Source organism: Pungitius pungitius, chromosome 3, assembly GCF_949316345.1.
Source record: "Pungitius pungitius chromosome 3, fPunPun2.1, whole genome shotgun sequence".
NCBI classification, from domain to species: Eukaryota; Metazoa; Chordata; class Actinopteri; order Perciformes; family Gasterosteidae; genus Pungitius; species Pungitius pungitius.
This window is the reverse complement of record NC_084902.1, coordinates 9,890,754-9,908,989: the sequence shown is the minus strand read 5'-3', so window position 1 is coordinate 9,908,989 and position 18,236 is coordinate 9,890,754. Positions and strand designations below refer to the sequence as shown.

The window sequence follows — 18,236 nt, the reverse complement described above, 5'->3', positions numbered from 1 at the left end:
CAATCCTCCCGCCGTGGTGACTGTAATACGCTTACTGTCAACTCCACCGAGAGTTGGCCATTTTCTATCCACAGTCTACTCCATTCATAAATAATTCATGCTGCCATCAATAATTCACCGTGGTGACATTACCAATAATAACACAACAATACTTTGTTTTCGCTGTGTGGTTGAAAATGCGTTGCCTTGGTAACAGAGATGAAACAAATATTCCCAGGAGGAGTGATGGGAACACAGGAACAGGACAGAATTCCCTCCTGATCCCACTTAGTAGTGTTGTCACACTCTCTCGCTCTCTCTTATGCTCTGTATCTCTCTCTCTCGCTTGCTCGCTCGTTCTCTTCCCTCCACCCGCCCCCCAACCCCTTGCACACACACACATATACACACACACGCACACACACACGGACCACACTTTCTGCATGCATAAAAAAACTAGGTCAGATAATACAAACTCCTGAGGGGTTTTCTGTTTTGTCTCTTTAGGATTTCAGGGAAACTAATGGAGAGACTATTTTTGGGCGCCAAGCCCACATCTCTGCCCTGTCTACTCCTCCCCTTCATTCTCAGTAAATAACCACGGTAACATTAACGAAGAGGAGAAGAGACACCGAGAAAACACTGAGGCAAATCCTGATCGTTAAAGCGGCATACATGCGGGGCCTTGTGTTGGTGCATGTCTGGGAATATCTGATGTTCTCACCTCTGGTGTGCTCTTCTTGAACTCACGGCTCAGGTCGATTAGTTTCTTCCTGGACTGTTCACTCTCGTCCTGTCTGTTGGCAAGCTGTGTGGCGGTGGCGTCTAGTTCTTTCTGCAACACAAAACACATAACCGTATTATTATTATTTGGGTTTATTTTTAAGAGCGACACAGTTATGTCATACGTATTATTGTCTCGGTTATCATAGTTATACTTGAGAATAACGAGACAGAAACCAGTTTCTAACTGCGCAACAGAGTCCTCGTCTCGTCTGGCGTGCTGTAGACCACCCGTCCCGCCTCAGCTGAACTTGGCCAGTACGTTGCCGCAGCGCAGGCGAGAGAGCGAGACCACAAGGACAATGTGCGTCGCCAATGAAAACCAGTCGAAAGCGAAGGCAGCGCGTTCTCCTCCACTCGGCCCCCCGTCAGTCAATCAGCGGACCGTGGCAATGGACCACGACGGCTACAACTCTGTACACGGCTCAAAACCATTATTGACTGTCAGCGGCAGACTAAGACCCCCCCTCTTCCAATCATACACACACGCTCCCAAAATAACACCAGCACAATTATCAGCAGTGTTGTCATGGCTGAGGCCTGGTCCGCCTTTATCCGCATCCATTTTGCATTGTTATTAATAGCCATTTATGGGACTTGTTCCAGATGATGGGCCAAGTGCTGACATTAACAAGACGTTCAGGCCTTGTAAAGATTGCATCTCTCTCTGCTGAGTGTGTGAGAGTTGCTGGATTATGTTTCTGTTGGATTCTTGCCTCCTGTCACGCCCCTCTCCCCCTCCCCCCTCACTTCTCCATACCCTCGACAGATCGCGCACTCACTCGTTCAACCAGCGCTGCCTTCTCCTCTCCCTTTAGTCCGCCTCCCCCTTTTCTACTGCCCCCTCCCATCCACCTCCTGTGAGGCCGCCCACCCCTGAGAGTGATTAAACGCTGCTGAAGGGCCGTTATGCTAACTAACACACTAATCATTTAATACACACATTACCACAGGGGCCCTTGTGGCTCAGTCTGCTGACAAGGTCCCAAAACACACTGACGCACACACGCACATGCCCACCTCCCCGCATCGCCCACGCCGCCCCCAACACACACAAGAAAACACTACCCTCCAAAGAAATAGTGTGATCGAGTACTAATTAGGAGATCCTCCTCCCCCCCATCAGCATTAAGATTAACTCCCTGACCAGCTTTGATCTCCTTTTATCCACAAACCCTGAAAGAAAATACAAAACAAATGTTGGTCGACTGTCCTCCGCAGTGGATTTTAGACACAGTAGCACAGGACGTTTGGAGAATGAAGAAGAAGAAGAAAAAAAAAGAAAGAAAAAAAAAGCCTCTCTCGCTTACATGGCATCCTGCTCTAGCTGCCGATGGAGCAGTTGATGTAGCAGCCTGTCCGCCCGTGGCCATGGAGCAGCTGCACTATCTGTTAGTGAACTCGAGCGTGTGCAGAAGCTTGAGCAACGCTTGATGAGAGGAGGAACCTTATAAATTTTAATCATGTTAAATTAATTGTCAAAAAAATGAATGCTCTAGTTCATGAATAGAGGTGTAATTATTATATCGGTAAAGATTAGCTACAGGAACAAGAATGTAAGGCCCAGTTGGTTCAAGATACTAACACCAACTGTGCAGACATTAATCAAAAATTTGATGCGTTAGGCCTGAAGACTAATCATCCTAAATCATTTAATAAGTCACTGGAACGCTGCCTGATCAGATTTCACAAGGCATAAGCAGTAACCAGGATAATTTTAGGTGCATCGCAAAAGCAAAGAGATAATGGCGTCAATCACTCAAGCTTTGCCCTTTCACACTAGGATGTTTTTATACATAAATTGAATTACTATAGTAGTAAAATTACACAAATAACTGATTAGTACATGTTATTGATAAGAGTATGTGTGTACTAAAATTAAGTGCATTCATTTAAAAGAATAAAGCTTGAGAAAGTCAACAATGTACAATCTAAAAATCAATTGGCTCCCTTATCTCAGCTGTATAGTATATAAGATAACCTTCAACACCACATGACTCTAAAAACTAATACATACTATTTCAACTGAAAAAAACAATACAATCTTTATTAACTTACGAGATTGCTTTTTGATATGCAAACATGTCTTTTTAATCATTTCTCCAAACGTTAAAATAAAATGGGATAAAAATGAAAATAAATAGATAAAATAAATTTGACTTCAAATAAATTGACTAATGTGCTTTGTTTCAAAGTATGACTGAAATAACCAGAGTCCTGCACTAGGGTTATACTTTAGGAGGTCATGTGCCAGTCCATGGCGCCCTTGATTATCTCCAATCCCTTTCCAAAACCCTGCACACATCCCAATGTGCTACCAAATCCGCACCACCCCCCCCCAAAAAGGAAAAAAACAGTGCTAAGCTAAATAAACACATTACACATGAAAGAGGATTGGTTCAATGCCATGTGGGAAAGTAATTATGGGCATGGTCTCAGTTCAGAATAAATAAAAAAAGACCCCTCAGACCCAGTCAGGTGTTGACTAAGCAGCAAATGCTCTGCCCACATCAGCAGACACGGGCAGACTTTACACTCATCTTGCTGATGGAGCGTAACATCCGAAAGAGCACATTGCTGCCCGTCCCTTGTTCACACGCATCAAATCTTACTGACCATTAGGGGACCGATTCTATTCCCATTTTAAGCAGCACATGAGCATGAGAGATTGTCATATTTAAGTACCTTGGGTGAAATACTGAACAAATATTTTTGGATTTATGCTTCGCTGAATGCCGTATTTGTAGAACATCGGTTTGAAGCTGAATTAAACCGGATTGACCTGTGCTCAGTTTACGTGTCACAAAGAGACTCGAGCTGGGAAAAGCACAGCCAATGTGCTTTCGCTCACATTTGAGTTTGCCTTATATGATGGTGAATGCCAATATGGAATAATTGCAATTCTTTGGAGTGAAGACTGTCAGTGCCCAATTGGTCCAGACACCTGATCCGTAGTAGAACCCACATCACAGTTTACATTACGGTGGTGACTAAAGATAGCCAATAGATTAATAGACCGATGAATCGGGAAGCCAACATCTGTCACTATCCATCCTAAAGTAGTGGCACTGCCACTTTGTGAGTATGGGCTGACCAAGGAACCACATATTGTTTCACAATCATTGTTATAAATGTATATCCAGACAGTAAGGGAGATCTACATACGAGTTACATATAATTTGCATTTACAAGTGTCATTTCCTCAAGGGTTTATTTTTTATTTAAAAACCCAGTGTCAAAATTCAGCTATTCTGTTGGAATATCTGTCCATTTCGGGGGAGGGGGATGTGGGGGGGGGGGCTGTTAACTTTAGGCAAGGCTGCTCTACAGGGTCTCTGCCATCTGGCATACCACTGGGATATTCTTTCTATCCCGTTTCACATCAATGACTGACATCACGCTCGTTTGATAAACCGCACAAATAAACAAGTTGGACAAGAAGCCCAGAAACTAATAAAGGGAGTAAAGGGAGTCTATAATTCCCAACGCATGACTAATGTAATGAGAGGACATAATTAATTGCAAAGTGCAAATACCAGCACTTGGGTTGATGCTTCAATCTAACGCCCGAAGAGCACGACGGAGCACCAAACAACACGCATGAAGAGCCGGGCTGCGTGCTCGGGGCCATCGGGGCTCGGCCTCTGGAGGTCAAACTCTTCGGCTCTCCTTGGCGCCGACTTTGAAAGGCTTTTACTTTTTCAGATTCGATTGACCGGTGAATTAGTCCAGTTGACCAAATCACGTTAATTCAAACGCTATTTTTAAAACGTGGCCATGGCCGGTTAGGACCACACCGTCTAGTTAAGCAGGGGAGCGTTAAGTGGGCTGTAATGTCTGTGTGATTGCTCTAACAGCCCTGCTTGGCTCGACTGGACTGGCCCACAGCAGCAGTCCCTGTCCTGGTTCATTTGGTCGTCTGGTCAGCTGTAAAGACGATTGGAACAGATTGCCAACACTCCCTAGAGAGACTTCAACACCGACTTGGCCAAGAAGCCTCCCGCACGCCGCTCCACGCGCGTGTGCTCTCACATGGATGCACAGACAGGCCGCTGTAGTGACTCGGGGAGCCCAGTCCTTCCACATTCTTTTGAACTCTTGTTTTAAAAAAAAAAAAGAGGAAGTCTGCTAACATGTTCGCCCCGTGAAATTTGGCAGGGGGAGCTGTGTTCACGGCGAGAGGGGAGGCCCGGGCCAAATGGAAAGAACTATCTCTGCCGCCCCACAACTGTGGAAATAATGTTAATCACTGATAACAGTCACGGGTAAATACGTCCTAGTACCACCGGCCATCAGACCCACGGAGTGTTTGTGTGTCTTCATCTCTCCTAATGAAATCCCTTCTACTCGTCTGCTGGGGGAGAGAGGACTTCTATCTCACTAATTTGCTCTAATTACTCTAATGAGCCACAGGTGATGATACAGTGAGACTGATTAATTAAATAGGAGGCACCAATCAGGCATGTCTGATTACGCCAATCATATTGACTAGCGGCTAAATGAGATAACACGAGACAGACGCACTTTAATTGAGGTATCAAAACTTCACGGAATTCCTTTTGCCCTCACGCTCCGGCGACGCCGAGACGGATGGGCTGGTGGAATGACAACAAAGTTATTGTTATGTACACAGTATGAAGTCAATCCGCAGCTGCCGCCTCTGTGCCCGCCACGGTGACCGGGAGGAGTGCACGCGGAGGGGAGAACACCACACAAGGATTTGCTTCAGACCTCAGACCTCATCCTCTGTGGAATAATTGGGACTGTGACTGGTAGAAACACTCTGTTTACACCTAGCCGGCAGTCGCACATGCCAAGCCGTCTGCCACTACTCCTCTAGTCCAAACACAATGTAGGTTAACTGCTCCTCATTCGCCGCATGTTGTACACATTCATCTAATGGAGTGCCACTCTTGAATTCGTGCCAGGCACAGGGAGGGATGGTCAGAAACACATTTGCTTCTCCTCTGTAACACTGTTTCTTATTTACTGACAACATAGCACAGATGTTGAAGAGACAAAGTTTTCTGTCTCGCCGGTCGGTACGGTTGCTAATCTCTCCTTTGTATCTCTGACATGTCTGAGGCTGTCATGTGGTTATGATAGGTAACAGTGAAAAGGCGTCAGGAGAGATGCCTTATCTGAAATCTACGTGGCCTACCTCTGAAACGCCCCCCCCCTCCCTTCTTCTTCTCGCCTCGCAGCGTGCCTCCTTCTCTGTGGCTGACTGCTCTGTATGCCGCACCTACTATGTGGGGGTGGAGCCGTGCGCTGGCGGCTCAGCCAGAAGCGACAGCCACGCTTGCTACAATGACACGATACATGATCAGAGATCACAGGCACGCCCCCTCGAAACACAGCACAGTGGCGGCACAGATAAGACGATGCGATGCCTGCTGCCTGTCTGCCTGCCTGTCCTACCTTTTGACATCGCCGTGGAAGAACTTGTGCCAGCAGATGCGGGTTTTTTTCCTCGCAAACCGCGCGGGTTTGGAGACGCGAGTCATATCCCCCTGAATCTCCACTTTTGCTGTCGGTTTTTCCTCTCACACACACTGAAGTCGAAGCCCGCAAAGTTTAGTTAACCGCGAGCTAACACAATAGTTTCAGTGTGACAACCGAGGTCTAAAAACACCTTTGCGTGTCTGTGTGCCGAGCGGTCGGGGGCGGAGGGGGGGGGGGGGGGATCAGCCTACCACTCTGCACAGCCCAACAAGGCGCTTGTGGTCCCTGAGCGTTTTGTACCTTTTTTTGAACACAGATCCATATCTACCAACAGCACAGGAGCTGTCAAGATTCACCTCACCGGCGCTGACGCAAGCCAGGATCAAAAACAGCCTTTTTACACCACAGCCTCGTTTGTATTGATCTGTGTTTCTCTGCTGAGAGACTGCTTGTTGTTTTATCTCCCCAACATCCAAGCCTCAACTCTCCTGAAGCCTTCTGAGAGCTCAGCCATTATTTTTGCCCCGACCTGTTGTCTGACAAGGGGTTTGAGAGGCCGGGCCTAAGCCTAAATACAAATATAATGGGACTAAGATGGTTTCTGGCGAGGAGGAAGTGTAGCTCACTTGGTCTCATTTTGCAGAGTTGGAATTTAGCTGGAGGCCTGTGTCACAAAGGGTGAGTGGTTTAGAGGGTGCAATGGGAGGAGAGGGGTATGGCGATATGCTGGTGTAATGCATTGGTGAAAGGGCAAGATTTTTCATCCCTGCGTTTACAGGGTGGAACGGCTAGGATATTGAGATCTGAGATAGGATCAGAGGGTAGTGGGCTGTTTCAGCTCCGATAAAGGCCACGCAGTACAAACAGAGCACAGACAGAGAGAAAAAGAGAGAGAGAGAGTATCACACCTCCGATCCCGGAATTAATGCCTCCATTCTGCCAGGACGCCATTCCGTGCCAGTGAGAGGAGATTGGGGAGGGAATGAGTGCACAGATACGGACTAAAAAACGGGAACTGCGATCACAAAGAGAGCCGATAGGGATTAATCAAGTCTGGAAGAAGAGTGGGGCTCTCCGGGGCCCTGCAGACGCACACAAGCCCGGCTCTCAAGGACTTTAGCGAAGCAATTGACATCACCGTCATTGGTTTAGAAGACATCAAATGCGCACGCAGGTAACCGTGGATCAGGAACCGTGGATAATGACCGGGTCACAGGTGCAGCCCAGCGATGTTGCAGACATCCATGCATCGCCCTACATTCGTGGGCCAGCTATAGTCTCATTTGGCCTCAAAAGTCCAGAACTCGATAGCGGAGCTGTGTTCAACGTTGCTCCAATTCAGTTTAGATGTGATCTGCTCTCAATTCGTTAGCTGATCTGATTTGTTGTAATTCACTTATATTTCCATTTAAGGACTACAAGCAGCTTCATGCTATTTGGTACGGTGACAGGACAGTGGAAAAAGAACTGCATCGCTCGTATGTGCCTCTGGTACATTAAACCCCCGCTCTGCAGGACGCCCTTTTCCACATTTTAATTTAGCCGTCTATCTGCTTTATCAAGTCATTTTCTAGACGCCTGATGATGACACATCAGCAGGCGTTGTGCCACAGCCTATAAAAGCAGCATGTTGACTTCTACGTGTTAATCAAAAGCATGTATGAAAATGCCCCATTAGGTTGGACACATTAAAAGGAGTCTAGATGTATCCAACACATGCTGTCACTATTTTCTAGCACAGCCTAGCCCCCCTGACTGAGTTTGACACCCGTGGTCTATACGATCAGCGTCAACAGAGCATGTCCTGGGGCGAAGTCTTACTCAGCCTTTATGAGTAAGAGGTTTTCTGCTCTGCTTGCACGACGGGGAAAAGGCCTGGAAACACCGCGAGAAAGAGAATGAGCATAGCTAATCCTTACAGTAATGACAGAATAATTAGCTTACATTAGGCTATGTAATGGCTTGTAATTGTATCATTTAGTCTGTGTTGAGAGAATGTGATATAAAGCCAGCACAATGAAGGGAGAGGAATTGAGCTAAGTGGGAAGTAGGATGGAGCATGTGTAAGGGCTCAGGCTCTTTCTATTGATTGATCCAAACATCAAACGAACCACTGGAGTAATGGGAGGAGTGAAGGACAGCTAAAAGCTATTTGGAGCCTCCACTGCATAAAAGACTTGACCTGTTCCACACAGCCTACATATCAAAACCATCAAACAGCAATCAATAGACCAGAGCGGTCAACTCAACAAACCGTCACCCTACTAAAACATCAAACCCCCGGCCCAAGCGTCAGATGATAGGCTACACTCAGCTTATCCATTACCATCAGATAAAGAGGAGATAAAACACAGAGCCTAATCCTTTCATGTGTCGTGACAGCCACAGCAGCCTCCAAGGCATTCCTTCAGTCTGGCTCTCAAATAGTTTTATGGCGGAAGGCAGCCATTCAGCTAGCCAGCCAGCCCGTCAGGGCTGTTCTGGTCTGTTTGTCTTATTTCACAGTTTACACGCTGTTTTATAGGTAGTTATTATGGTCACCATGGTGATGCCATACGTTTTTATGGTCTTTTGGTCTGAGGGCAGAGAGTGTAATAAACGGAAAAAAACACACACACACACACGAAAACAAAAGACTCACTAAATACGCTCCTGCAGTGGAAAGGTCTCCTGTCCCTCCCTTCCTCCCTCCCTCTTTATCAGTCTTCCCAAATGCCTATCTCCCTACTTTCTGCTTCATGTGAAACATGGATCGGCTAACGTACAATTGTCCTCTCTCATTCCACATCTGGAGCTGGTCAGAGGGCCTCCTGGAAGTTGAGGCCTCTGGGCCTATTAATAACTATACCGCTGAACTCAGGGTCAGACAGCAGTCAGCGGATGAGCCTGTGTCTACTAAACACAGATTCCCTTCCCCCCGCCTTTCCTTGAGAAGACAACTCTCACTTTTAAAACCCAAACGGCAGCGTGAAGAGTCCGGTTACAACTTTTACAGTTACATCTACAATTCAAGCCAGAGCTCTCTATTTATCCATAAATAAGTAAACATGGACTGAAGTTTGAAAAATGTTGACCATGCATTTGTTCACCTTTTAAAATGAAATAAATACGTAGGCAAAACCGCTTGGGAAAACTGTGGGACTTGTCCAAACAAGTTCAAGTTCAAGTAGCCTGGACCCGTTAAGGACGAGACAGATGGTAAAGTCATCATCTGCTGGCTCTAAAAGGTTAAACCAGTCAGACAGCCCAGGTCATACTGAGGTTTGTGGGGTCAAACCGCATCTGACCCCTGGCTCCAGTCTGACAGCTGCTGAGGTCAAATGTCGGGCAAAGGTTAGGGGTATCGTCTGAGGACATCCAATGAATTTAACACATACAGCACTTTCAGTTTTATAGAACGTCTAATGTTTTGGACATAGACCAGTGCTACGTTCATCCATCTTGAACATGGCAAAGACTGTGTCAATAGTTAAAAAATATTTCATCTGACCACTGCTACAGTTTAAAACGCTACGTCAAGCAATACAATGGTTTTGATTCAATTGCTCCTAAATAAGACGAGTATTTCCTTAAATGATTGCACCTCAAAAACTACACCAACCCTTCCTCAACTGAGCTTGGCCAAGTTCACGGCGTAAAACGGAAGCAGTAAATAAAGAACAATTAGTTAAGCACAAACCAACTCCATCCAACTGCCCACACCTGTGAATACAGGCTAGTTGAATCGTTATAATCGGTGGTAGTTTTCTGCTGAGCGTAGCCAGCGGTCGCTGTTATTTTTAGAGGGCTGACACAGAAGCAGGCCGTCCATTTACTCTGTGAGCTGGCAACGGAACCATCACACTCTGGGTTGCTTTAAAACTACCAAAATGGGAATGATCTAAACGTAAACACTGCGAAGGTGCGGCAATTACAGAAAGATCCATTACCATTCCAACACTGTGACGCCTGAGAACACAAAAAGGTGAGGAAAAAAAAGCCAAACATCTCATCCTCTTATCATTATAATAACTACAAGACCTATATTAACACATTGAGGCAAAAGGATATATCTGATCGCCTGCTGAGACGTAGAGGGACGTCCCCTTAAATCAAGGCTAAATGAGCGGATTAAACAATAAACTGCTCATCCTTGATTATTCACACAGAACTCTAGAGGTCCTGCAGTAGCAAATCCCAAACTTCTTGATTAAAGAAAGAGTAGCAGGACTTGGAAGGAGAACTGAGGCTAAAGGTGAAGGCCGCTCACCATCTGACGTGACCGATGCGTTGAGCCTGAAGGCCGGCGATGGATCCAGCAACCCGAAGACATGATTGACATTGAAAATTACACAGAGTGAGCTATTAGCAGATAGCAGGCCATATCATAATTCAATCCCTACGCCATCAAAGTACACCAATATCATAATTCAATGCCAAGAACCATTAGCCCCCAGCACACCAATATCATAATTCAATCCTAGGGTCATCTCATCATCCCGTGCAAATATCATAACTCAATACTCAGGCCATTAGGACCCACCAATAGCCTTATTAGAATTCAATACCTGTGGTCAACGATCTAACGGGACACTGATACTGGGGGCATGGGTTGACGAGGGATGAGGTTCGCACACCAGGCCTTATTTAGCCAAGACTCTTTGATAACCATGAGATAAACAACACTAAAATTAGGTAGGGCAACTGGCTCACCAGCAGCTTGGCCACTGACACTGAAGGCCACAGTGTGCCCGCTACAGAAACACACTTCGGCAGGTGTGAGCAGAGCGACGCGTTGACCGGACAAAATGAAGCTCTGCATTAGCTTCAGACTCAGCAGAGCTCTCGGCCAAACTGGTCAAAAGGGGGTTTCGAACCCTGGCTCCCAGCGAGTGACCATCTGCAGTTGGTCTAAATGATCACATCGTGGGACCTTGTGGAAGTGGGACTTCATTTTCGTTTTATGGTCCACTGCCTCGGTTTAGATTTCCATGTTAACATCTTTTTTAGCTCCACAAAAACACTGCAAATCTCATCCAGCGTTGACTTGCTGGGTCATCAGAAATCGGCACCGTAACAAGCAATCAAATGGGTTTTAAAAGCTCAGGTTTCTTCGGCTGCTTTAAGTCAATTCTTCACCAGACTTGTCATTATTCAAAGTTATTCCCACCACACATTTCTTCAGTTTCCTCTTAACTCCCATCGCCATGTGCCGCGTGTGTAAAATGTATCTATGAGTATGGAAAAAATACCGGAAAGAGTAGAGTAATTTATTTAAGAAATTAAATAAATTTCTCTAATGGCGGAGGATTAATAAGCAACAGTTGTCATCAGTTTTTCTCTTAATAACAGGTCATCGGTTCCAGTTTCTTGGTTTGCGCATTTTATTTCTTTGCAAACACAACATCTTTGAATTTGTGACTTTTGGTCTGGCTTTAGATTTTTTTTACTTCATGATGTTCTATAGAACAAAAGAAAAATGAATTATTGAGAAGATTATCTGCAGATTAATCAGTAGCAAAGGAAAAACAATCTTCTGTTGCTGCTCCAACAATTGATAGCTGCAGCCTGAGTTTATTACAGAGTGACCAATAAAAGTTGTTAGTTGTATACCACATACCTATGAAAACCAACACTTATTGACGATTTCATAAAAAGCTGGCATTTTAAACTAGAGCCCCTTGATGAAGGGAAGATGGCTCAATACATGTGGTGGACAAGCAAAACGACAATATTAAAGGAAACAAGAACAGTGTTTTGTATGGGACTAGATGGAAGCCCACTGCAGCTCTGCAGCACCTTCTTACTTTACTGATCAACTATGGACAAGAACGGACTCCTTTTCCTCCGAGCAATGAAAGATTGTTGTTTACTGAAAACCGTAGGCCTAATATTACAAGATGAACAATAGACTCTACGAGATTGCATTGGCCTAGGAGACTCTCTTTCATGTGTGTGTGCTTGATTTTTAATTAAAGTGGGCATTATCCTCACACTTACAAGTGGAAACAGCCAGTATAGTCCTGAGCAGAGTGAGCCTTGAGAGAAGTGTCCCGTCATTGAGGCCCAGGCTCTTTTTCTCTACTGGAATACCGATCAGCAGAATAATGGATGCTTCTGTCATGAGATACGTTGAAACTCTATGATGCCGTAGGTGAGAGAGACTCCGAGTGGGTCTGTAAATAATGCCTGCCACTTGAAAATAGGCCTGTGGAAACGGCCCCTTGTGCTCTTGTTACCGGTTCTTCTGAGAGGGGGGGGGGGGGGGGGGAGGGTTGTCTACGGATTTCTTTCTGCAGAAACCAATAACCGTTGATTACGTGCTCCTCATGGCTTACACCCATAGGAAAAACAATAAAAAAAAGAAGTTCCAGTAGCTCATGCACACCTTAGGGTAAGAGAGGATAAAATGGAGACAGCAAAGAAAGAGGACTGAATATTCTTCCTCTGGATGCCCTACCTCCTGTATCAGAGGGTCCAGATTGCTGCAACGGATTCATTAAATGCAATTTGTCTTTGTATTGTCAGGTATAATACCCTTAATGGAGTAATACATATCAATTACCCAATATTTGCCCATCATTTTTGGGGCCGATTAATAGATATGGCAACTTGAACTTTTGTGGCTTATTAACTTGTAGATTAAAACATATCAACAAAACAAGTTTAAAAGTTATATAAAGTTTAGCAAAGAGGTAGTTGGATGTCCGCAATCAGCCTGTGAAGGAATACTGACAAATGAAACCTGCCTGATTGTCTGTTGTGACAATTTGTTTCATAGTAAACAAAAGACATTAAAGTCACAACAACAAACAGTAGCTCTGTAGTCTTTACGGTGTCAGTTGGTTCAGTTTCTCAGTCATATCTGAGCATATCATATTTGAATGTATTAAAGTATTTTATGTAGTTTATGTATGAATTAAAAACAAAAAATGTTTTTCTTAGGAGTAAAAAAATGGCCTGCATAGCAATTAAATGATAATAAATATTATGACATGAATTATTATGAATTTCTACTCATGTGAAAAGGGAACGTCCTTTCATAGCAACAGTCCTAAATACAGGTGGTCTAGATATAAAGCAGCCTGTTTAATGTTTCAGTGTTGCTGAATCTAAAATTAAAAATTGTGAAAGCAAAAACTGATGCACTATTTTTATTCTTAACAGAACTTACACCTTCAGCTTTTATAAAGAAAACATTTCCCCTTTCACACACCTTTGCCTGCATTAAGATCTCGTGACTCTGGTTGGATAGCCCTATTTTTAGACTCCAGTGAAGTGCTTTTTATCTTTTGGTCAAATATCAGACGACATTGGTCAGAAAATGTATTTTACAATGAAGGGGAAAAAATGCACACTCTGGTATCAACTCAAGGGCAACATGTATTTACTTTTTACGTTGTATTGGGTAAAGTTTGAGAAGTCTAGGCACTCCTAAAATCAGAGGGAGACTGTGACGTCCAATAAATCGCTGAGGAGTTGGGGAGCAGGGGGCCGCCAGTGAGAATCACCCACCGATAAGGTGGATGATGGAAAGGGGGTTTTTTTTCCCCCTCTCCAGAGCTGCACATTCCTCTGAGTCGTATGGAGTGCAGCGTCCGTGAGGAAACACTAGAAGGTCTTAGAAAGTGGGATGACATAGCCCTGACCAAAGTAGACCGGGGGCAGACCAAAGACCTGACATGCACTCGTCCCGTACTCTGACTCATGCTTAGTCTCTCACCACCCACCAACACACAGTGAAACCTCAGTCCCAATGCCAGGTTTTGTCACCGGGCAGAGAAGCAGTTGGCTACAGTAGAAGCATGACGTGATGCCCCTTCCTCTGTGCTCCCCCCCCCAGCCTGTGCAGCAACAGAGGGGTAAAAATATCCCAGCAGTGAGTTCAGACAACCAGCTCATAAATTAACACCAAAACTCCTGCAGACAACAGCGGGCCACTCGCTGAGAGATTTGAACCACTCAGGTTGCCACTGACCACAGCCCTAGGCTCGGGTTACAAAAAAACATTTTTGTAAAATTTACCCATTAGGAGGTGGTGAACAAGAACGAGGTGTAGATCCGTTTCCACCCAAGTCACCATATAGCTGTGTACTAACATTGCAAACTATTTTTCAAAATGGCTCTCGGGTGCTTTGCTCCAGGAAATGTTATGAGGTGAGATGTAGGCTATTAGGCCTAAATTGGGAATTCTGTATGGCAGAAAGGTCTGTTCTTAATTCCCCAGAGCTTACACAGAAAATATAAAAATATAGGCTAGGATTTAGGCTCAGCTATTTGCTCATATCTTTTAAAGGCCTGCCTGTAATGAAGCGCAATCTCTCAAGTAGAAACACAATGTTCCAGCAAACTGCTTGACTGGGTCAAAAAAAAAAAAAAAAGAGAAAAAAAGAAAAGAAAAAAGAAAAAACAACGGGAGAGAAGAGTGATGATCCCCTCTAAAGAAACTGAACTCTGTAATGGACGGACGGGGATTACAGACGTTAAAACCTCCTCCAGCTGTAATTCACTGTCGCCCTGCCATCATCTCTGAATCACTGATCCATTTTGCAAGTGTTCGAGACCTTGCTAAAAGCATCACTGTTGCACCCATTTGTGTTTGTAGTGGGGGGTGTGGGGGGGGGGGTGAGCATGCAGAAAAGACAAGTTAACAGCTCACTGTGCCGTTTCAAAGCATTCTCTGTCCTGTAACAACCACCTAGCTAGTTTCTCACACAGGGATTGGGAGTCACTGATCAAATAGGATTTTAATGAACATCAGCAGTCGGAGCCTGAGGAGTCGACGCTATGATGGCTCAAAGCTACAGACATCTAGGTTGGGTTGGATTTTCATCATCAAACGGAATTCCAAAAAAAGAAAAAAAAAAGACAACATTACTTTGCTTGTGCTTCCCCCAACGAAAGGACCGAATCCTACACTGTCCATTCGATCACAAAGAGAAAGCAAATGAGGAGGCAATTGGCTGACGAGGCCATGCGTGGATCGCGATCATATCATACTAACCCGGCATTATCCTCAGCAAACCGGTTCTTCTGTGAAGGCTTTCCTCTAGGAGCCTCTCAGTGGGAGGGAGAGTAAATAAGATGTCATCAATAATAGACAGTGAATGTTCTGAGCAGTTGTGCGAGCGTGCACACAACACGCACACACACACACACACGCCTCGACTGATTCCTATCCTGCAGACAGGCCTGCCAACCGCCAGGCTTTTTGCACACGCTCAGATTCACTGTCCTGACTAATCGCTTGTGATAGGGGCCTTTGCCATAATTACCCAGGGCCTTATCACAAACTTATGCGCTGCATTTTTCATGTCCTAGCTGCTGGCAGTGCCTTCACTGTCCGTGCTGGCAGTCAATCTACGAAAAAGACCGATCTCAGACAAATTCTCACACACACACACACACACACACACACGCACACACACGCACGCACAACAGTTCAGACGGGGCGAAACGGGTGAAGGGCCAAAGAAGGGGGGGGGGTGGCATTGGAGGGGGAGAGGAAGAAGATGGGGGGGGGGGGCAGGAAGGGGGTGTGAGATAGATTGTGAGCAGAGGAAAGAGAGCAGTTTCAATTTTTTTTTTACTTTTACATAATGCATGAACAAGGGGGGCACGAGAGTAGGAGGACCAAACAGGATCAAATAAATAGGAGAAGTGAAGCCTTGATGATGTGGCATAAGTGCAACACAAAGCCCGCTGGGAAGACTTGTTCACTGTCCTTTTGTCTACCCAGTCATAGGGGCACCATGACCTAAATAAAAGTTTAAATCCCAAGCCTGTGCAATGTACAAAATGATGTATGAACAATCGGGCTAGTCTACATAATGCAATCTTATGTTAATCACGACGTCGACTGGGCTACTAATATTCATAATTTGTCATTTGAAATTCAGCAATGCACGTTAAATGCCACGGGAAAACACAACAGTGCCATTGTCTGCGTGTCTTGTGATAGGTCAAACACGCTCTAATATACACTGGCCATATTCACACACTGAATGGGCCTAATATTTTCCTCATTTCACCCCCTTCACTGTGCAATGGATCTCCTCCGTGCACGCCGAGATTAGTGGCGTGCGTGAGGCTGGGACATTTCTGGAGTTCATCATAATCAGCAAGGTCACGATCTTTCATATTACTACTATCATTTCTTTAATCGCATCGCGTCAACACGCGCTGTCCCGTCCACTTCCACAGACGTGGCAATGTCTGTATAAAAAAAGAAAAAAGAAAGAAAAAAAACCCTCAGTGTATAATTGCAGTAAGGGGAAACCGAGAAAAAAAAACGGCCGAGTTGATCACCCATGATCGCGGACACGACTTCGATATAAAACTGCCCACAAACCGTTAGCCAAAAACGTTGCCAATGTTTTCATCCGCGTTCAACTAAAACTTACTAATTTGACAAATAATAAAAGGCAGAAAAACACGAGCAAAAGCCGCGCTGCGCGTGTCTGAGCTGCCCGTCTCAACGGTCGGTGTCACCACAGCGCCACCGTATAATGAGTCGCACTTATTTTTTCCCCCAAATTATCCAACCTTACAGCGGCTAAGCGTCGGGCTAACTACGGCTACTCGCTCCGGTAAAAGTTGAACAACACGCAATAAAGGCAGCAAACCGAACGCTTTTCGCCGAAGCCCGGCCGTTTTGTTGTTATTTCGGCGCATCCCCGCGGCGTCGCCCCGGCTTGCCCAGTTGCAGTGTCCGATCGATGTTGAATTGAACAAAGAGGATCAATTTCTGATCAGCGAGAGAGCCACTTTCATCAATGTGAGGAAGAGGTCTTGAATTCTCTTCCGAATTACCTACGAGACCACCGCCGGGAAAAAATACAAAACACAGCGGCCGAAGGGGACGAGACGGCCGAAGCGGATAGCGGAATGGCGAGTTGGACGAGGGTTAAACTGACCTGTAGTTGTTGTAAGTCAAAGCGCTTCCAATATTGAAACATCGATCCTGCATTGGCCGCCATCTTGAGACATATTGAAACAGGAATGAGATGCTGATAGAGAGCGCGGGGGTTGGAGTTCAGTGGAGAGGACCGGGCGGCCGGAACACCCGGACCGGATCGCTCCCACTGCCCCACCGGGTAACAGCTGGTGTACGGACCGGAGTCAGCTCACAGCAGTGTTGCCTTAATAACGCCATTATAATTGCTTAAATAGCGTTTTTATCAACATCCAGATTTTACAGGTAAATGACCGAAATGGCATTAAAGAAATCTTCCTATTATTACCTTGAAACACAGGAAATTGTGAGCGCGAGATGAGTCCCCGTAGGATGCTGCAGTTTGTGTGATCTTCATGCTTTATGGAGAGCTGAGATCATACAAAAATAATGCCAGGAGGCTACTTGGAAGCCATATCTAAAAAATAGATAAACAAATCCCACCAGAGCATCCAGGAGCAATGTGTCCTCTGAGCTGTGTGCAGTTGTTCGAGGAGATAATTCAGAACAACATGTAATCCCTGCTCCTCAAAAGATCAGCATTACAAATAAAACAGCCATTGTTAGAAATAATTTTATCCATGTCCCTACTTGGATTCTGTCATAAGCTTGATCCAAAGCTCCTCATTGAAAAGGCTCATTCACACCTATCAAGTATGTGTTACAGCTGCATAATTACTCTTTTTTTAAACAGAAAAACTTTTTAATTTTATTTATGTTTGTGTTTTGCATTTGTTTCTGTTGCATAGTCCCAATGAAAGCCTTCTATTAAGGATGTATCTAAAAGGCAATGCCCGTGAAAAAACACAACAAAATCTAAATGTAATATAAAACAAAACATTCAATTCTAATTACTCTAATTAACCACACATCGAGTTTCACATTGTATCCATGTTATTCCTTGTAAACTCGGGGCACACAACTTAGCATTTAGGACAAAGCAGGGTTGCTGAGAACCGGCTGAACTTGGCAATTTAAGAATGAGTAAAATATGGAGTGGACTTATGTCCAAGTTCATGCTCTTCTCAATTCAACATAATAGGAATAAGAAAATGAGCTTGCCATCCTCCTTGAAGGCACTCTTTTGCTACACATG

The 18,236-nt window shown here is 45.0% G+C and overlaps 1 protein-coding gene across 4 annotated transcripts in view; it reads right to left on the bottom strand.

The window, feature by feature from the left end:
* The window catches only part of cux1b (cut-like homeobox 1b), a 56,437-nt gene extending 39,220 nt beyond the window's left edge, over positions 1-17,217 (bottom strand). For 3 of the 4 annotated variants that reach the window (XM_037466972.2, XM_037466795.2, XM_037466886.2), the window contains exons 1-2: positions 17,103-17,217; positions 704-814 (exon numbers count right to left, since the gene is read on the bottom strand). In XM_037466972.2, the coding sequence (XP_037322869.2) occupies positions 704-814; positions 17,103-17,165 (174 nt within the window). In that variant the 5' untranslated portion in view covers positions 17,166-17,217. The remainder of the gene's footprint in view (positions 1-703; positions 815-17,102) is intronic. The other variant, XM_037466712.2, reaches the window with a different exon arrangement.
* Between the last annotated feature and the right edge of the window lie 1,019 nt (positions 17,218-18,236).